This window comes from Rhipicephalus microplus, chromosome 7 (genome assembly GCF_043290135.1).
Source record: "Rhipicephalus microplus isolate Deutch F79 chromosome 7, USDA_Rmic, whole genome shotgun sequence".
Classification (NCBI taxonomy): Eukaryota; Metazoa; Arthropoda; class Arachnida; order Ixodida; family Ixodidae; genus Rhipicephalus; species Rhipicephalus microplus.
Genome location: NC_134706.1, coordinates 125,354,649 through 125,376,900, shown reverse-complemented (window position 1 = coordinate 125,376,900; position 22,252 = coordinate 125,354,649). Strand labels below are relative to the sequence as shown.

Sequence of the window (22,252 nt, the reverse complement as noted above, 5' to 3'; positions counted from 1 at the left end):
AACAAGCATCATTTTATTACGTATGTTTTTGTACCGAATGTTGTTTTTATTTCGGTAGGAAATATATGGACAAACTTGGCTGGATTAAGCCGCCGGTGTTGGCGTCAATGTCATGCACCATATATGTATACTGACCTATATATATATATATATAAATATATATATATATATATATATATATATATATATATATACATAGATTGTAGTGAAGAAGAGGAGCTTCAGCGGCATTTCTCGGCGCATCAGGGGCATCGCCATCAGCATAAGCTCGTGCTTGCTGCGCTTGGCCGGACGCTGCTGACTGCTTCGCTTTCTGCGTTCTGCGCTGCAAATAAACCCCGTTACAAGTGGTGGATTCTGCTGGGTTTCGATCACCCTGGAGCTTCGGAATCGCACTTTACCATCCATTATGCCTACCGACGCAAGCGCCGCTCCAACTCCTCCACCGGCACCGCCTACTGTTCTCTGCGCCGGTTCTCTGCGTCTGCGAGATCCCCCTGTCTTCTCAGGCACAGAAGACAAGGACGTTGACGACTGGATTTCAATGTACGAGCGAGTGAGTACTCACAACAAATGGGATGACACCGCCAAGTTGGCCTACGTCTCTTTCTACCTGTCGGACGTGGCCAAGCTGTGGTTTATAAACCACGAAGCGGAACTCCCTACATGGTCGGCCTTCAAAACGAGCCTCACACAAGTTTTCGGGCGGCCTGAGGTACGCAAACGCCGTGCGGAACAACGCTTACATACTCGGTCCCAGCAGCTTGGTGAGAATTTCACAAGCTATATTGAGGACGTTCTGGACCTTTGCAAGCGAGTGAACGAGTCAATGTCCGAAGAGCTTAAGATCAAACATATCATGAAGGGCATTGAGGACGACGCTTTCCAAATGTTGCTTTCAAAGAGTCCTCGCACTGTCCTAGAACTGACCGAGTTATGCCAGAGTTTTGACGAGTTGCGCAGGCAACGTCTTTCCACCCGACGTCCCTCGGTGCTCGACGACTCTTCGTCCAGCCTTTCCACCCTTGGCATAGGAGAAGACCATGCCCCTCTTCTCTCCAAGATCCAAGAGTTCATCCGCGCTGAGGTCGCTCGTCAGCTCTCTTTAATGTCCTGTGTACCCGATCAACCACGCAGATCGCCGTCTACACTCCGCGACTTCATTCAAGACCAGGTCGCACAAGTTCTTCTTCCCGCCCGTGAACCTCCCCCAGTCGCCGCACCTCTCACGTACGCCGAAGCCGTTGCTCGACCTCGACAGCCTGCGTTCCAGTCAGCGCCTATGTATTCGCCGCCGCCCTTTTCGCCGCCGACCTATTCACCGCCGACCTATTCACCGCCGACCTATTCACCGCCGCCTATGCAGATACCACCTCGGCCGCAGTTTTCTGCCCCCCAGCCGCAAGTCGGAGTCTACTCCGACCAATGGCGGACCTACGACAACCGTCCCATATGTTTTTCTTGTGGTGGTGTTGGCGACGTGGCACGTTATTGTCGTCGTCGCCAGGCTGCCCAGAACATTCGACGAATGCCCTCTTTCGACCCTCAGTTTTCGTCTACGCCTTCAAGCCCTCCTTCCTCTTCCTTTCCTTCTGATCGTCCACACGGCCCGACCCGCCGCTCCCCATCTCCACGTCGACGTTCGCTTTCCCCTATGCGTCGCCGTTCCGGACCCACCGACCAGGAAAACTAACGGCCGCAGTTCCCGAGGCACGAACTGTGTCCCCGTCGCCATGCACAAGTCCTCGCCCCTGTCCAGCTAACGTCGTTGAAGTGTCAGTCGATGGTATCGTCGTCATGGCGCTTGTTGACACCGGAGCCGCTCTATCCGTCCTGTCCATGAACCTGTGCCGCAAACTCCGCAAAGTTCTGACACCATTATCCGGCCTCTCTCTTAGAACGGCCAACGCAGAAAGTGTAACACCTCTCGCAGCCTGCACCACACGAGTCGTCATCGAAGGGATTGTGTATATTGTCGAATTCGTAGTGCTGCCCTCGTGTTCCCATGACATGATACTCGGCTGGGACTTCCTTGCGAATAATAATGCCGTTATTGACTGCTGTCGCGCTGAACTTGAGCTATCTGCACTTTCTGATGTTGACGCTGTCGAAGCCTCCCTGCCGTGTTATAAACTGTTTGTTTCCGACGACACCACCGTACCACCGCGCTCTTCTCTGCTGGTGACTGTGTCGTGTGACGCTATTTCCGACGGTGATGTTGTATTTACGCCCTCTGCCCTGTTCATTCAACGGAAATGTTCTCCACTGCCCATTGCTCTCCTTACTCTCCACCATGGCGTCACGAAGATGCTCGTGTACAATACGCTAGAAGGGCCTTTACCTTTATTCTATGGTGAATGTCTCGGTCACGTGCATCCGATCGACGCCCGTCACATTTTTGACGCTCCATCTAGTTTACTTTCTACGGACCTCAGCGCACTCAATTCTGACTCTGTTGTTGACCAGTCACTCCTTGACGCTTTCCACCGCTCCATCGATGTCGCAACGTCTTCGTCAGAACGAAGCCAGTTAGTGAACTTGCTGCAAAAGTTTCGTACTTCTTTTGACAGCCACGCTTCTGGCCTCAGTCGCACATCGAACATATCTCACAAGATTGACACAGGAAGCCATACGCCTCTACGGCAGCGCCCCTACCGAGTCTCAGCGTCGGAGCGCCGTGTTATTGATGACCAGGTTGCTGACATGCTCCAGCGGGGTATTGTACAGCCTTCTAACAGTCCCTGGGCGTCACCGGTCGTTCTTGTTAAGAAGAAGGACGGCTCCATTCGGTTCTGTGTGGATTATCGACGTTTAAACAAGATCACCCGCAAGGACGTTTACCCGTTACCTCGAATAGACGACGCCCTTGACTGTTTGCAGGGAGCAGAATATTTTTCTTCGCTGGATTTACGGTCTGGATACTGGCAAGTTCCTATGGAAGCAACTGACCGACCGAAAACAGCATTTGTCACACCTGATAGTTTATACGAGTTTACCGTTATGCCTTTCGGCCTTTGTAACGCTCCAGCCACTTTTGAAAGAATGATGGACGCTATTTTACGAGGCCTCAAGTGGAACACATGTTTATGCTACCTCGATGACGTAGTTGTCTTTTCCACCGATTTCGACACCCATTTAAATCGTCTCGAGCACGTCCTCACACGTCTCACCGACGCCGGCCTTCAACTCAACCTCACGAAGTGTCGTTTTGGTGCTCGGCAGCTCACCATTCTTGGCCACGTCGTATCGCGGGACGGCATACTTCCCGACTCCGCCAAGCTTCGAGCAGTCGCCGATTTTCCGAAGCCAAAAAACTTGAAGGAACTTAGAAGCTTTGTCGGCTTGTCGTCATACTTCCGACGCTTTATTAGAAATTTTGCTTCCATATGTGCGCCCCTTACGGACCTTCTTAGCGGCGACAAGGACCTTTCCACCTGGTCACCAGCATGCGACGATGCATTCACCAAATTACGCCACCTGCTGACTTCACCACCCATCCTCCGCCACTACGATCCTGCCGCTCCCACGGAGGTTCATACTGATGCCAGCGGTGTTGGACTTGGCGCTGTGCTCGCGCAACGAAAGGCAGGGTTTGATGAATATGTCGTCGCCTACGCAAGCCGTACTTTGACGAAAGCCGAAGCTAACTACTCCGTGACCGAGAAAGAGTGTTTAGCTATTATTTGGGCCCTTGGAAAATTTCGCCCCTACCTGTATGGTCACGCATTCGACGTCGTCACTGACCACCACGCCCTTTGTTGGCTATCCACACTTAAAGACCCTTCCGGACGACTTGCTCGCTGGGCGCTCAAACTTCAGGAATACGACATCAGCGTTATTTACAGATCTGGTCGTAAGCACACGGACGCCGACGCCCTTTCTCGCTCACCCATATCGGATGAAAGTGTTTGCCTCTCTTCTCTCGAGCCTGCACTTGCGTCATCCGCCTTGCGCAACATGACGGTGGAACAACGAAAGGATCCCTGGATCAGTGGCCTCATAAGCATTCTTTCTGATCCTCTCACTCCTTCGCCGTCTCGCGCTCTCCGCCGCCAGGCTAGCAACTTTTGCCTAAGGGATGATCTTCTTTATCGACGCAACTACCTTTCTGACGGTCGCAAGTGTCTCCTTGTGATACCCCGCCATCTTCGAGCTGCCATCTGCGAAGCTTTTCACGCGGACCCACAGTGCGCCCACGCAGGCCTCTTCAAGACATACGCTAGGCTTCGACTCAGATATTATTGGCGTGGCATGTATAACTACGTGCGAAAGTTCATTCGCTCGTGTGCTCAGTGCCCACGACAAAAGTTACCTCCCGGGCAAGTCTACCCGTCACAACCTCTTCCTTGTCCTAGTCGACCTTTTGATCGCGTCGGCATTGACATTTACGGACCACTACCATCAACTCTAGCTGGTAATCGCTGGATTATTGTTGCGATAGACCATCTGACACGCTATGCCGAAACAGCCGCGCTGCCGACTGCCACAGCCCGTGACGTTGGAACGTTTCTGTTGCAACGTTTCATTCTGCGTCATGGGGCCCCTCGCGAGCTCTTAAGTGACAGAGGCCGTGCCTTCCTTTCTGACGCCTTGAAGGCATTACTCAACGAATGCCGAATCGTGCACCGCACAAGTACAGCGTACCACCCTCAAACAAATGGCATGACGGAGCGCTTCAACCGTACTCTTGGAAGTATGCTGTCGATGTACGTCGCCTCTGATCATTCAAATTGGGACCAAGTTCTCCCGTTCGTCACCTACGCGTATAATACTGCCGTACAAGCTACTACTGGGTTTTCGCCATACTTTCTTTTGTACGGACGAGAACCTTCAAATACAGTAGACACTATTCTTCCATATAAACCTTATGAGTCCGAAAGTACAACTCTGTCCGAAGCTGCCCGACATGCTGAAGAATGCCGCCAGCTTGCCCGCTCTTTTTCTACCGAGGACCAGTGGCAGCAGCAATCCCGCCAGACTGGGGACCGTTCGGCTCCGAACTTTCCACCTGGTTCATTAGTATGGCTTCGGGCACCTGCTACCGCACCTGGCCGCTCCGCAAAACTTCTTCCCAAATACATCGGGCCATACCGCGTTGTAGAGCAAACGTCACTCGTCAACTATATCGTGGAGCCCATCATCCCATCCACAGACCTACGCTACCGCGGCCGCGACACTGTCCACGTCTCTCGTCTCAAGCCATACTACGACCCATTAGTCGTTTCTTCTCCCTAATCCGCCAGGATGGCGTCTTTTTGTGCGGAGGGCGATTGTAGTGAAGAAGAGGAGCTTCAGCGGCATTTCTCGGCGCATCAGGGGCATCGCCATCAGCATAAGCTCGTGCTTGCTGCGCTTGGCCGGACGCTGCTGACTGCTTCGCTGTCTGCGTTCTGCGCTGCAAATAAACCCCGTTACAATATATATATATATATATATATATATATATATATATATATATATATAAACATACATATATATATATATATATATATATATATATATATATGTATATATATATATATATATATATATATATATATATATATATATATATATATATACGCAAGAAAAAAATACAGAAAAAGACTCCAGCGTGCAAAACTGAACGTGGGACAACCACGTTGTGAATGCGAAGCGTAAACCACTGAGTCACCGTTAAGTGCATCCTTGAACGATCAAACGGCAAGGTATTTATATTTACCACTTACCACTGTTGACAGGCATCTCGGAAGAGAACCCTCATGTTCTCAGCATTATCAGCAAGTTGGCGCAATGAGCGCGGCGGCTCTCACCTCTCATCCTGAACCTATTTACAGCGCAACACCAGAAAACACAGACAGTGAAGGAGCAAAAGAGAAAGAAAAGACGGCGCTCTCTTTTGCTCCTTCCCTGTCTGTGTTTTCTGGTGTTGTGTTGTAAATAATTTCACGAAGGATCCTAACCAACTTGTCCAACTCACAGTTTTTCTCATCTCTCATGCGTACTTCGGCTCACGTGGAGAATAAGGGAGTGTACGCTCCATCGTGCGCCCTTATCTTGCAGTGGGGAGGTCGGAACGCCTGGTGCGTATTCTGTTGTAGTTTCCGGGCGCACAAATGTCACTGCAATCGTTGCACATCCTCCGCTTGCGAAAAGGGCACGCTTTTCAGACAAGGCCAAGTAATAACTGAGACGCTTATTTGCGTTCTTGTGTACCTCTGAGTACGTTTCGTGTGTCAATATTGCGTGAAAAACGCGGGGCACGTTTCGGTCTGTTTGCCATTCTGCTCGTGACCTTCCAATTTGTTGCTATTGTGTTCATTGCTTTGCGCTCGCAGCAAAGCTGTGACTTTTATTTTATGGAAGCTAGTTTGATTATTAGTGATAAATTATAGTTGGATGCTGTCACGTCATCAGTACTATTTTAAAAATATCCCACCTATTTGGCCCCATCATGTCGTATATTTATCCCGATTTCCTGATAAGTTGGCTCGGGCTGTTGTTGATAAGGATAGACGTTGTCATACATTGAGATTCACTCTGAGGTAAAGTGTTATTTGCCTTCAGTGCCCCTTTAAATGATTGATATGTGGGGTTTATCGTCCCAAAACCGCTATATGATTATGAGAGACGCCGTAGGGAAGGGCTCCGGAAATTTCGACCACCTGGGGTTCTTTAACGTGCACCCAAGTCTGAGCACACGGGCCTACAACATTCCCGCCTCCATCTAAAATGCAGTCGTCGCAGCCGGGATTCAAACTCGCAACCTGCGGGTCAGCAGCCGAGTACCTTAGCCACTAGACCACCACGGCGGGGCAGTGCCCCTTTAAACGACACGACAAAATAGAATCGACGAAAATGGCTATTATGTCCGAGAAATTCCCAACTAGCCCAATCCCACCCTCTAGTTAAGAAATAAGCACAAGATCACACATGTACAAAGCATACAGGGAGTACCAGAAAAAAACAGCAATAATGTTACAATGGGCAGCAATCTTGCAGTATCGCGGCTGTATGCTAAGGGCGTGCAGACCGAACATTTGGCAGTCAGCAGCCTGGGTGAAATGTTGCGGTTGGTGGCTACTTTGCGCCAGACTGGCTACTCTTCAACACGTTTTGGTGACAAAAGTTATAGGTTAGCTCAATGCCTGCTTTTCAACTACTTTTAAGCTTCTGAAGTAGCACTTTATATAGCCATTTCTACTCAATATGTTCAGACAAATACGTTGTTTTCTTGATTTTTTATCATTTCAGACAAATCGGGCTTGTGTCCTCGACCGACGAGCTGGCTCGTCCACGCTGATCCGCCAGAATACGTAACGGTACCTTGAAATATAGAGTGGTGAAGTTAGTTGCGTGCATGGTAACAAAGTGCGTCGTGTACGCTGCTTACTCTGCCCGAAAGATACGCTGATACGACACGCGTTTCCACGACTAATTCTAGTGTGCAGCGCACGTTTTCGTGTAAGCTTGACAACAAGTGTGATCGACAAAAAAACTTAAGGTGGTGCGCTAATATTTGATGAGCATTGACTATCTGGAGCTGGCTTCGTAGTATGTCAAGGTTAATATGAAATTCGGTCTGCAGTTTTAAAGAAAGCCTAATTCAGGGTTTGACGTTTCTTTTCACTTTCTGGCTGCAGTTTTCTAATGTAAGTGCATCTGACTTCAACTCATTTTTTTTACATAAACTAAAGCTCGCACAATGAACTTATCCTGACTGAATATCGATGAGAAACTTACTTATGCCTGGAAGACCAAACAGCAAAAGCTGGAAAAAATTCCTATTTTATGGTCTTGCTCATTGAAAATGGCAAGCATTGGTTAGTGCTCAAAGCTCTATTTATCATACCGCTTGTGTTATATTCGAATGCAAAGTTGACGATCATGTTAAATGGCTTCACTACTTTTGATACTTATGGTTTTTGCCTTGCCTCTTTTTCAAGCCCTCCCAGTGGCAACTATACCGTGTGCCATCAATGCAGAAACTCAGAGCTGAAATTGTAATCTAGAAGCACGGCGGTTCGGGCTATTAGGTGTGACATGGCGATTGCGATAGCGCGAGAACAGAACGACAGCAAAGAAGCCAGAGGTTCTGTTTTCACTCTATAGCAATCGTCATGGCCGGGGCTACCTTGCCGGTCGAAACAGAATATAAATATCTAGGGGTCATTTTTTCTGCCAACCTGTCTTGGAACGCTCATATTAATTACTTAACATTAAAGGCTAGTCGAGTGCTAAATTTTTTGAGGCGCAATTTCAGACAGGCACCAACTAAGTTGAAAGATACACTATACATATCCAATGTGCGTCCCATATTAGAATATGCCTGCAGTGCCTGGGACCCCTCAACAAAATCAAATATAGAAGCCCTGGAGCGTGTACAGGCACGCGCAGCACGCTTTGTGGCAAGCAATTATAACTTCACCATAAGATCAGCTGACATTCGTTCAGGATTGCAATGGCCTCTGTTAGCTGACCGGCGAAAATACCTACGACTGTCCCTATTTTACAGCATATTCATGAACAAAACAGGCATCGACAAGGATCAGTATATAAGGCCACCTACCTATGTGTTACCCCGTACTGACCATTCTTTAAAACTGCGTGAATTCACTTCCAGGATCAACGCATTCAAATACGCCTTTTTTCCAAGAACCACGCATGAGTGGAGCGGCTTGCCAGAGGAAATTGTCTCTGCGCCTCCCTTACTTTTGTTAAAAATTTGCACAATTTTTTGTTGAACTAATCATTACTGTACATTTCTGATGCGTTCCGTACTAATTATTTTCTTTTGTTTTTATTGCCCTGTGTTACCAATAGCACTCTTCTCTTTCAACGTTTTGCTTTGTATTTGCAATTTGATGCCTTATTTATGACAGTGTTGTTTCACTTTGTAGTTTCACTTTGTTATGACTATGTTCTTTCAAACGATACAGCCTTTTATCCGCAACCATTTTTTTCGGCATATCGACTGTACTGTATTCTTTTGCTTGTTCTCCCCCCTACAATAATGCCCGTAAGGGCGATGTAGGTACATGTATAAATGTATAAATAAAATCGTCATGTCAGAACTAGTTGCGGCAGAGCGTCTCGTGACAACTGTTTTGTGTGATTAGCATTATCGCTGTCAGTTGATTGATCGATATACGAAGTTTAACGCGCCAAAACCACCATATGATTATGACAGATGCCGCAGTGGAGGACTCCGGAAATTTTTACTACCTGGGTTTCTTTAACGTACACCCAAATCTGAATACACAGGCCTACAACACTTTTATCTCGATCGGAAATGCAGCCGCCGCAGCCGAGATTTTATACCGCGACCTGCGGGCCAGCAGCCGAGTACATTCGCCACTAGACCACCGCGGCGGGGTATCGCGGTGAGCAATTTTTGTGAAAAGCGGGCCTCTGTGATATTCCGTTTTATCATCTCTGTTCCTAGGTGGGAGTGGCCCGCTGCACGCTAAACGCACGAACCAAAGAACTATAATAGAGTTATTTATACATCCATCCATCCATCGATGAAAATTCAAAAAAAAACTTTTGAAATGTTAAAACGGTTTACAAGGCTGATGTCATGGGTAAACGTCAAGGGTGTCAGTCATGCTTCCAATAACGATGGCATGTCAGTTGATGATAAACCTCATTGTGGTCAAATACTACAAAAGAAGCTGTCGATTTCGTCGTGCTTGTGTCTCTATTATGTGGGTATTTTTTACTTGCGGCAGGATGTCATACAGTACTAATTGTGGTCGTTCTGACACGATTTGAATACAAGAAAATGCTCAAAAATATTAGTCCGTTCATTAACGAAGATTTAAGCTGGGCCACTGAAGAAATGGTGGAGCTGTCGGAAGTGAATTCGGGTCAGAATTTCGACAAAAACTTGTGAATGAAAAGGGTGGATGCCAAGTCCGAGCCAAAAAAAAAAAAATTCGGGTACCCTGAAGCTTCGCCTTTAAGATTTCAACGCGATAGCGACATCCGGCCCCTAGTGCGCTTTTCAACGGCTAAGTGCATAATTATTAATATATTTTAATACATACACACACACACACGCACACAGTACATTGCACTAGCGCGCGCACGAGTGTTACATACAGGTTTTTGATCGAAAGCAAGAGTCGCATGACCTCCAAGAGACACGCCATGCGCTCGCCATCTCAGAGGCCATAAAAAGTCTCTAAAATCTCAGAGATGGCAGCACATTATCTAGGGTTTCCTGTTTGCTTGATCAACGCCTCTGGAAAGGCAACATACGTTTTCCACTAGATGGACACAGTTGTCTATTACAGAGCTGTTTGAAAATTCCTGTGTGCTTTTAGCGGCGATGGCTGCACTATCCCGGCCACTTTCAACGTAGTTTCACGCCTCTAAAATGCTCCTACAAATCGCCGAATGATCTTGTTTTCTTCATCACTCCAGTAAAAATGCGTTTAAAGGGCTATGAAACACTTTTTCAAGTAACCATGGAAATAATTCACTAGAAGAGCTTATTTTCTTACAAATTCAACGCCGCAAAAATTTTAAGAATCCGTGCACTGCGAGTGGAGTTACAAAGGTTTGTCGCATGCTGCAATTGCATTTTTCTCTTCTCTCGTCCAAACGAAAGTGCTGGAAGCTAAGCAGGAAGGGGTGGCAGAGGCAAAGAAACTACGTCACCCGCTCCTCGTGATCTTGAGCACTTTCTTTTTCTTCGAATGCGCGGTTTTTCAGCGTGATCGCGCGCACACGCGTGTACAAGTAGCCGCCTTCCGCGGCGATTTCTGTAACGAGCTTTTTCGCGCACGGACGATGTATCACTCACAACCAACAGGGCCGACACCGACGGCGGAATTTCTGCGACACGAGCTCTTTAACGCTTTCGCGTTAAAACTACTGACTGTTGAACAAAAAAAGAGGGTGCCAGGAGGCATGATGTGCTTTGCAACAAGAGTCCCACACTGACTCAAAGTTTTTTTTTTCAGAATGGTTACCGGTGTCGAAAAGGAAGAAAAAGAGAAGGAAAGCAAGAAAGGTAGGGAGGTTAATGAGACAACATTCAGTTCGCTAGCATTGAAATGGAGGATTTATTTTTTTCTCGTGTTCATTATCGGTAACTAAAAATGCGTTTATTCTTAATCAAAACAACAATAAAAAATACTAGAAAACCTCAAGTTCGCCTCTCCCCAAGAAAGCTTGTCAGGTGAAATATGAAAGAAAAAACGATCATGATTTTGTCTTTTCTGTATGAGATGGCATCCATTCAAATATTTTCCAAAGATGAGACGTGATTGATTCATGTGTTGGGTTTAAGCACGAACCCGCGGTATCATTATGAGAGATTCCGTAGTGGAGGGCTCCTGAAAGATCGACCACCTGTGGTTCCTTAACGTGCACCCAAGTGTGCACCTTAACGTGCACGGGCTTGCAGGATTTTCAGCTCCATCGAAACTGCAGCCACTGCAGCCGGGATTTGATCTCGTGACCCGTGCGTTAGTAGCCGAGTACGCAGCGGGGCGAATGAGCACACAGTTTACCATGATAATAACTGGCGCGTGACGTCCCGAAACCATGAAATTATCATTCAAGACGCTGTTGTGGATGGATGCGGAAATTGTGACCATCTAGGGTTCTTTAACAATCACCTAAAACTTACTACACGGCCCTCAAACATTTTCGCCTTCATTGAAAATGCAGCCGCTATAGCCCACTTTTGATCTCATGACCCTCGGGTTAGCAGTCGAATGCCATAAGCACTGTAGCAAGACAGACAGTTTATTAGGCTTTTTTCTTGCAGGTGTTAAAGAGATTACAGTAGAGTGTCGTGGAAAAGCGGCGTGATAGGTATCGGCCCAGTGACTGGTTTTTCAATCATGACAATTTGAGAGCTTATAAAACATGGTATATATTGTCGCAACGTGCAAAGAACAGGACAGAAGGCTTCCTTTCCACGTTAACAGAGAGGCTCTATTCAAACACAAAAAACAAAGCGCAAGAGCAAACGCACAACATCGTCTTCCTCGAAAAACGCCAGAGACTGCCGCTTGGGATGCTCGCTTCTTCCTCCTTTTGTGTTTACGGCTAATAACCGTGACATTAGGCTTCCTCTCGAGAAGGCATCGTCCCGATGCTTCATCATCATGACGGAAGGGTTTGGAGTCACTGGCAGCCCACGGGTTCATTCGGACAAATGAGGTTTCATCCGAACCACGTGCACAACTTCTGGTGCATGTCTTTGACGTCTTGAACAATGTGGACTGTCGGGAATCACCTCATAGTTAACATTACCGAGACGACGGAGGACTTTATACGGCCCAAAGTACCGTCTTAAGAGTTTCTCCTAGAGGCCACGACGGCGAACTGGAGTCTAGATGCAAACTTTAAGTCTTGGTTCATAAGAGACAGGTCAGTGACGATAATTATAGCGCCTTGTGTCATACTCCTGGCGGCGACAAACGCGTGCGCGGGCAAGTTGGCAGGCTTCTTTAGCAAGCTGAGTTATGTAGTCTGCACTTGTGTCAACGCCATCACTTTCATGAGGCAACATAGCATCAAGCATGGTTGTGACGCCACGGCTAAAGAGAAGACGGAATGGTGTCATGCGTGTTGTCTCTTGCTGTGCCGTATTGTAAGCGAAAGTGACGTAAGGCAGTATCTTGTCCCAGTTTTTATGTTTCAACTCGACGTACATGCAAAGCATATCCGCAAGTGTTTTGTTCAGCCGTTCCGTCAGACCGTTTGTTTGTGGGTGGTATGCCGTTGTGCGCTGGTGAGATGTTCCACTTAGACTTAAAGCTGTGAGTAATAGCTCGGCTGTGAACACTTTTCCTCTGTCAGTTATTTCTACAGATGGAGCGCCATGCCTCAGGACTATATTCTCAATGAAAAACTGGGCTGCTTCACTTGCTGTGCCCCGCTCCAAATACTTTGGTTTCGGCGTAGCGAGTTAGGTAGTCTGTGGCTACAATTATCCATTTGCGACTAGCATCCGAAGTTGGAAATGGTCCTAGAAGATCCATTCCGACTTCAGCGAATGGAGTTTCCGATACATCAATTGAATGGAGGAGCCCTGCTGGTTTGACGGCTGGCACTTTCCTACCTTGGCACTCAAGACAAGTATGAACGTGCTGTTGAACGGTTGCCGTCAGTTTCGGCCAGTAAAACTTCTGTCTCACTCGGCATGACGTTCGTGTGTAGCCTAATGACCGGATGTTGGTTCGTCATGGCACGCTTCTAGTACTTCTTTCCTGAGTGGTGTTGGGACAACAAGTAAGTAGGTAATGCCGCTCGAAGAAAAGTTTACCTTATAAACGACCTCGTTTCGCCAGCAAAACGATGCTACCCCTTTTGCGAAGAGCTTTGGCATAGTAGATGTGCGTCCCTCTAAGGAATCAATAAGGGTTTGCAACTCGGGATCGTCGCGTTGCTGCTGTGCGATTGTAGACGTGTTGACTACACCGACAAACGCCGCATCGTCATCATCTTCAGCATTTGCGTTTTCTAATGGGGCGCGAGAAAGGCAATCGGCGTCTGTATGTCGCTTTCAGGATTTATAAACTATAGTCATATGGAATTCTTGAAGCTTGAGGCTTCAGCGCGCCAATCGTCCTGACAGGTCCTTCTTGTTCATCAACCAACAAAGCGAGTGGTGGTCGCTGATGACTTTAAACGGACGGTACAAATATGGACGAAACTTTATGACCGCCCACACCACCGCAAGACACTCTTTTTCAGTGGTAGAATAATTCTCCTGTGTACGGGAGAGTCCGACTTGCATAAGCAATTACTCGTTCGGCGCCATCTTGCCACTGAACAAGAACAGCTCCTAAGTCGACATTGCTTGCGTCAGTGTGAACCACTGTCAGAGCGTCATCGTCCAAGTGTCCGAGAACTGGCGGGCTTTGAAGACGTTGTCGCAGCTCGTTGAACGCTTCCTGCTGCTCTTCACCCCACACAAACGTGACGTCTTCCCTGATGAGTCATGTTAAAGGTGATGCAATACGCAAAAAAAATTCCGAATTAAACGTCGGTAATAGGCGCACAGGCCTAAAAATCACCACACTGCCTTCTTGTCTGATGACGTAGGAAAACTTGCAACAGCGGCTATTTTGTCTGGGTCAGACCGTACACCTTCCCTGCTGACAAGGTGTCCCAAAAAAAGAAGCTCTTCGAAGCCAAAGTGACATTTTTCTGGCTTGAGTCTTAGTCCAGCCGATCGTATCGCTTGAAATACCGTGTGTAGACGCTTGAAGTGCTCGTCAAATGTCACTGAAAATACAAAAACATCGTCCAAATATACCAGGCACGCTTGCCACTTTAGACTTGACAAGACTGTGTCCATGAGTCGTTGAAACGTTGCCGGTGCTGAGCACAAGCCGAACGGGAGAACTTTGTACTCTTAAAGACCATCGGGTGTCACGAATGCTGTTTTTTTCTCGATCTCTTTCGTCAACTTCTATTTGCAATATCCGCTCCGTAAATCTATCGAAGAGAAATACCGGGCATGGCGAAGTCGATCGAGAGAATTGTCTATACGAGGCAGCGAGTAAACGTCCTTTTTCGTAACCTGATTGAGCTTGCGGTAATCAACGCAGAAACGTAAGGCGCCATCTCTTTTCTTCACCACTACTACAGGTGATCCCAAGGACTTTTTGACGGCTGAATAACGTCATCCTGAAGCATCTTTCGCACCTGACTTTATATGGCCTCACGTTCCCGCGGAGCTACTCGGTATGGGTGCTGCCGTATGGGTCCGGCCGTTTCATCCGTAATTATGCGATGTTTCGTCAACGGCGTTTGGCGAACTCTGTACGTCGAAGAAAAACAGTCCTGAAACTCATTAATAAGCTTCAGAAGGCTTTGCTTCTGTGGGGGCAGTAAACTTGGGCCAACGTCAATGGACAGAGGGGTGAACCTGGTGACATCGGCTTTCTCCACGGTCAAGCAGCCTGCAACATCAATGAGCTCCTTGACGTATGCGATGGCCATACTTCTTGCAAGATGTCGTCGCTCAGTACTGAAGTTCGTAACCAGAACGTGCGTGGGTCAGCGATTGAGGCCTACGACAGCTTCTGCAAGAGATTGTCCATGGCTGAATAGCAATGCTGGAATTTGTTCAGCGATGTGGTCGAAGTTGCCTGGGTGGTCGCATGTTACAGCTACGACAGCACTTGAATGCGGTGGAAGGGTCACGTGATCTTCGAAGACGCGCAGATGTTTACGCCGCTGGTCGTTACATCTCATATCTGAAACTTGATCCGGGGCCATCAAAAATGTAACTGACCTGTCTGGAATGTCTATGACGGTGCCGTATTTACAAAGGAAATACATCCCCAAGATCAGGTATTTGCAGCACTTGGACAAAATTACGAATGTGGCAACGAAAGCTGAAGCACCAATACTAATTTTGGCAGTGCACTTTCCAGTCGGCGTCATCATTTGGCTTCCGCAATTCCTACGTTAGGCCCCGTTCATGACGTTTTAACTTTTTTAAGCCAACCGGCAAGCTTTCTGCCCATGATATAGAAATCTACGCCAGTGTCTACTAGCGCTGTCACAGGGCGTCCGTCTTTGTAAACAGCTATGTCGGCGCTTACAATTTCCTGTGGGGTCGGAGGCGTTGCATGGTTCGTCGTATCGTCGTATCGTACTGGTACTGGAGGTATTGCATCATCTCGACGAGTAGCAACCTTCCCTCCAAAGGTCGCAGCTGTTAATTTCCCGATGAGGGCTTGGGGACCTGCCCCGGACAGCATCGGCGTAACTACGACGGTTTGGTGAAGAGCTCGGCGAAGGTAACGGAGAGCGGGATCGACGATGCAGAGCAGATGGCTGTCCTTGCGGGTGCGCGCTGTCACGTCGGATGTCGAAATGAGACCATGAAGAACTCGGCGCATAAGTAAGGTATCTTTGTTCATGATATGGACAGACGCAGTAAACATGTCCATCTTCTCCGCAATGGAAACACAGTGGACGGCGGTCGACGGTGCGCCACAGATCCGTCTTGCGAACGAATGGTCGACTGGTAGGCACCCTCAGTGATCAAGTTTCAAGTGTCGGCGGTGGGTAGAAAGGCGGGTAAAACGTAGTTTCTGTACATGCATTATATTGCGGAGTCGTCGTCGTTGGTCGTGGCGGTGGCGGCGGTGGGTTGAAGACTGGTGCCATCGGCGCGTTGTAAGAGTGAGCCAGTGCAGGCAAATTGTGCGGCACTGGCGATGGACGACGGGGGGCTGCCGCATAGTTAAGAGATTGCTGGGCTGGTAGTGATTCGGGCTGCGAAAATGCTTGCCTGATTTCCTGCCACACAACTTCTCCAACTGAAGCCATCGCCCGTTCTTGCAGAGTCGCAAGGAAGCTGCAGATCTCCTCACGAACAACCTCGCGAATAAGCTCACGCAGAGAACCGTCACTGCCGGCCGTCAGAGCAGAGACGCTGATGGAGGCATCGTTTGGTCGCTCGTAATAGCGACACCTTTGCTGCAGTGCTCGCTCGATAGCTGTAGCGTCTTCGGTGAATTTCACAACGGTAGTCGGTGGATTGCGGAGAAGGCTGGCAAAAAGCTGTTCTTTGACGCCTCGCATCAAATGACAGAGTTTCTTCACTTCAGGCATATCAGGGTTAGCCCATCTTGGAAAAACACTTTTTTTTCCAAGATCGGCCTAAACCCTGTTTCAGATCCTCGTAATACCTCAACCCTACCCCATGCCACTTTATTTGATTTCCAGAACAGAAAAAGACATATAAAAGTGCTAAAGTGAAAAAGTAAACAATATAGGTGCTCTCAAACACTGCAAATCATCATTTCAGAAAATTCTTTCTAAACTGGAAGAAAATACTGGACTTTGTAATCGTGTATCAAGGTTGACGCCCAGTTATGACGTCATTTATTTACCTGGTGACGCTAAAAGATGTTTTAGGAACGTCGACATAACAAAAAGCATTTTTTCATATTTTGTGAGGAGTTTTCACAACTCCATGTCCGGTCCAACAAACCTATCCTGTGATCATGCGCGAAATGTTGCAGAATCTTGTTGCACATGCAAATTCCCTGAATTCAAAAACTTTGCGAACAGGTCATTTTCTACAGGCCGGTTTAATAAAACATGAGTAGAAAAATGTTCAATAAACGAAATAAAGCATTAAAAAAAGAGGTTTGTTTTCGTCCGCAAGGTAACACGAAAACCTATAAAGAAGCACTATTCAACCTTTTTCATAAATATAACTTACTACTACAGTCACAGTGTCATTAGTTCCTCACGGTGACTTAATTCTACTTGACAACAGCCATAACAGTTTCTGTTGCATAACGCCTCTAAACATTCCCTAAGAATAACGACGAACTGCCTTGATAAAAAGCTTTACCTGATCAATGCTTTTTATCGCTCCAGAGAGTCCGGGATCACATCCCCTATACCATATGGTTATTGCGATGCCTAATAATGTGCAGGTAAGATATGGAAGAAGAAGTAAAAGGGCACCGAAGCTTACGGTTCTGAAAAGAAAAAAAAAACAAAGCTGAGAAGAAAGTTTGAGCACATATTTCGGCAGACAACTTTCCTAGCATTAGCGTCATGCTTCGAGCTGGTTGGTCCTTTGTCATTCGAGGCTAACTTTAATGGCAAGCCTAAAACATGACCTGCCTTTTATCGCATTTCTCTCTTGCTTTTGAGCCAAATGCTCGCCTCACCAAACGCGAAATTTGACCACAGTTTGTCGTTGGCAACCCCCGTCGGTGGTGTCAACAAGAATGATAGGAGAAATAATCATTATATAGAAATAGTAAAAAATAAAGAATGGTAAAGAAGGCAGTGCACTTCTGACCTTTGTTTTGGCTCTGCATCCCCAGTGCCAAGCTGCCCGCTTTTTTTTTCATAATGGTATCCCGCTGCACATCAGATGTCTTTCTTTCGGTGCACGCGTGTAAACAAAAGTTTGCTGGTATTACCATCTTTAAACTAGTCGCAATAGAACATACTACATCAAGTGTAACAAAATTGTTTCCGTGTATATTGATACTGCAATCATGTGTGGTGCACATGGCGTACTGGAAATATCAAAAACGGTACTTGACCCAAATTTAACGAAGGAATGGTTACAGCATCGAAAATAAATAACAAGCAGCAGTAAGAAATGAGGCTAAAGAATTAAAGAGGAGAAAAATGAAGGTGACCACGTGAACAAAACGCACATCCGGTTTTCAGAGTTGAAGGTAATCATGAAAAGAAGGCGCCCTGAAAGCTGCCCTCTTTTTATCACTGCCTTGAACTAAAAAAATGACAGTGAATCCCGGAAAAAGTTACCTGGCTCTTGCACAAAGCGTCCCACTTAGACGTTATTAGCAGTTGTGTATTATCTTATCTTCTATAACCACCATGTATGATCTCATTAACCCTCACCACATGTGTTCATACTTTTCCGCTGCAGTTTTTTCTCTTATGAAGAACAGTTGAGATTTCAAATTTTTTAGTTCACACAGCATTCGCAATAAACTCCTTAATTCATTTTTTTCTGGAATACCGCATAAGCCAGTATGCTCCAGTTTTACGGAAAGAAATCTGTATGATTTCATGCTATTCCCAGACAGCACATTATGGCTGGTAGTTTTTCGCGATAAAACTCCCTCATGGAGAACACTGAGGAACTAGCAAAAATGGAGTTGTTAAAACACCTATGTATTGAAATAGCATGACAAGCAATGTGGTGGGACCGGCTTGAGTGCACACACCTAATAATGTTGCCAATTTGAAGGCGGGCTCATGCCTTGGACAAAAAGAGCAACCTTTGTCTTATGAATAGAATTATCAAGAATAAGCTGGTGTCGATCACCATACACCTAAGTCAATTTATGGGCCTGTAATAAGTTAATAAGATTTTCAGGTACACCTATGAACGTTGAGTACTCATAGCCCCAGTTAGTTAAATTTGAATTTTTCAGAAATCTGACTGCGATGCTGCTTCATGCCGATGGAGTTCGACCACAAATTTAACGTGTTATGATGAAATACATAGGCATTTTAATAAAGACGTGGACGTTTGAAAGACAATACATATAACTTTAAAACTGAAGAAAAGCGTTTGTGCACCGAAATATACACGGAAAAATAAGCGTGTGTACTGTTGAAGGTCATTCAAGCATAAGTGTTCCCGTGTATGCATTGCATACAAGTGGCACCCCTTGGTATATATTGTATTTGGCAAAGTTATGGCTTTCGAAAGCCCCCATCACACATACTTGCCCAAAAATATATTCCTCCACAACTATTTTATTTGCTAACTAGAAGAATCTGGTTATGTTAAAACCAAAGTTAATATAGACTTCGACTTTGCCGATGTAGATGACCAGTATCAAGTACACGTACTTCTGAGGGCAATAAAGCCCAAATAAAACCAACTAACCTTTGAGCTTTCTTCACTGTCGGAGATGCCATTATTCGCTGGACAACCATTTGGTCAAGGCAGAGCCGATACATTCCCATTCCTGAGGCTCCCACTAAACAGGACCATACGTTTTCATCACTGGTCAGGTCAAACTTGAAGCTGAAAAAAGAACCCGTGTGGCGCCTTTAACGCTGGAACATCAGCGCAACAGATAACTTTGCGCACTCAGTAATCTTTTGGCATGACACATAGATACGCGAAGATGCTGCCTTGTCGATCATGCTCGCAACAAAGAAGCAACCGAAAGAGCTCATGTTACCACCACCAAACAAAGAGCAGGGTATTTGTTATTAGTCTCTCCATCTATCTCTGCTTGGGTACTTGCTGATTATAAGAAATGATAGTTTTTAATGTGTTTATTTAACGCATTCATTGAATAATGAACCTGTTAACTCTTTACTTCAGGCACAGCAGCGACAGGTCGAACTTGCTGCAGGAAATAATATGTTCCCTTTCTTGGAAGAGGGGAGAACGTACATGATACTTCTGTTACACGGCAATTATAATGTTATTTACACCAAATATCATTCGTTTGTAATGTCATTTGTTCCCTGTCACGCGGAAAAGTAATGCCAATCAATGAAAACGACACTTCCGGTCATATGAGTTTATGAAGCACATTCACAATCGATTGTAGGCTGAATGCGTAGTCTCGACGCCAGAAACTTTTAGGATCATGGCTGTTAACTTGTGCATGCGTAACTTTTGTCCGTTCTAAATACTTTATTCTTTACTAGATTACATTATTACTGGTTTGATGACGTAATGTCACAGGCGAAAGGGTGCTATTTTTTGTAAAGCTACCCTCCACTACGTGCAGCCGGACCCCGGCCATGCTTCATTCGTGCTGTATAATTGTTGTTGCCTGTATCCCCGGTGTCGATCGTTTGATCGCACGTGTTGTGGTGGTCACAGTCATAACTAGAGAAAATTGCTGCTACCGTCTCATTTTTGCAACCGGGCAGGTAGTCGTAACTCGCCCCCCCACGCTGCAGTTGACAATATACACACGCTGGCCGCTCATAGTGTTTGCCATGTTTGTTTAAGACTGGCCTTTGGCTTGACTTTGTTGTTGTCATGCAGCTGTATTAAGTTGCGCAAAGACAGCTGAGTTTACAATCTAGGAGCACCTTTTTATTGATAAAAACTTATTTTTCAGTTTACGCGCATAATGCATGGAAGTTTTATAATTTTTATTTCTGCCAAAGTTAGGGCTCAGGAGGGCTAAGGTCATGGTCATCGCATTAAAGTGACATTTCTTTTCTTCGTGTGAAAGCGCACAGGTAAAATGGCATTAGGTCTACATAATGCCAGTCGTTATAAATAACATTCGATTTATTGAGGAAGAAGGTGTCAGACTCATGTGAACATGAAACTAGCCCGAATAATAGCACCCGGTATGTGCTCATTCAAGAACACCTGTTTCGAAGCCAACTAGGCAGTCGGTATGACTGCTTACGGTGGTCACCTTTTAACGTGGCTTAAAAGTAAGATGACTTATTATAAAGCCATTTGCTTTTCAATTAAACGAATGTACGCTTAACTAAATGTTTTTTCTTACTATTTCAGTCCTGGTGTGACCCATCCACTTTGTGAAGTAATGCAAAACGAGAGAATGTAATATAGAGTAACAACGTACAATTACAGTAATAGATTCGTAGGTATTAAGAGAAACGTCTCTGTGTTGTTTTGTGCAGGAGCGCCAAGGTGGAAAGCTGAAAAACGCTTAAAACAATCACATATAAGCAGCAACATCAGTTCTTCTAGTGGACTCAAGTGCGCTGTTCTTTGTATACTTACTTCCCAATGTACATACCGACGTCCATATCACTCAGTGGCTGAATAGTTGAGTTTGGAGAGAAGGCATCCACCATAATTTTTGCAAACACGGCAGTTGGTGCGACCATGATAATGATGAACTGCGTGCAGTCTGTCCACACCACTCCACGAAGCCCTCCCTGTGAAACCATACACATAGTTACAGGCACTTACTATGAGAATAACTTCAATTTCAGCAGGCACATCTCATTTATTTTTATTTTATGTTGCTGAAAGCTCTAAAATGTTATAATATAGAGTACGCTGCATCGAAATAAAATAGACAATTTTATTAAAGAGTTTGTAGAGACACGATACCGAATCAGTTCGAAGTAAATTTGTAGATGACACACCATAAAATGGACTCTTGTCTTTTGCATTAAAGAAGTTAAAGAGCAGTGAAACTCTTAGCAGAGTAACTTTGATTTCTGAATATCAATTAGGAAAGTTACATCAGTCATGCTGCACCAGCGGAAAAGCATCAAGGCAAGAATACAAAAAAAAATCATTTTTGTAGTGAGCGACGTTAAGCGGAAGTGAACACGCTGGTTAAAATAATATTCATTTTTAAAAGAACTAATCCGGAATCCATGGTCAAACCAGGAAGGTTTCCCTACGGTTAGAATAGTATACCCACATTCCGGAACAGACGCACTCCCTGCTTTACCATGTGTGGTGCTAAGGAGAGAGCCGCATTTTATATTACGAGAAGCAGTCGTCCGTATGTATATGCAATGCTGTACTCCCCAACTCGGAAAAAGACCAACCAGGCCGAAGTTTATACTCCGTTAAAGCGAGAACATTGATAAATACGTGGCCAAAGGAGCATTAAAAAAAGAGTCCTTATTACTAGAAGCCATTCTGTATATCCAAAGGAGCCTGTGAGGTGGGCTGTGATAAAAACCTGTATTTATTTAGTGTTATGGCAAAAAGAAAGTTTTCGGCTCTCACTTGCCCTTCCAATGAATAATTAATTGTGCATTGCTGGTTCCTTGTTAAAATAAGTACTACGTGTGTTACTGTTATTAT

The 22,252-nt window shown here is 45.9% G+C and overlaps 1 protein-coding gene across 1 annotated transcript in view; it reads right to left on the bottom strand.

Annotated features, from left to right (window-relative positions):
• Positions 1-22,252, bottom strand: part of LOC119179080 (sodium-coupled monocarboxylate transporter 2-like) — a 115,587-nt gene that overhangs the window by 75,577 nt on the left and 17,758 nt on the right. The window contains exons 4-6 of the mRNA XM_075869653.1: positions 21,206-21,363; positions 19,364-19,504; positions 17,330-17,459 (exon numbers count right to left, since the gene is read on the bottom strand). Of these exons, the coding sequence (XP_075725768.1) occupies positions 17,330-17,459; positions 19,364-19,504; positions 21,206-21,363 (429 nt within the window). The remainder of the gene's footprint in view (positions 1-17,329; positions 17,460-19,363; positions 19,505-21,205; positions 21,364-22,252) is intronic.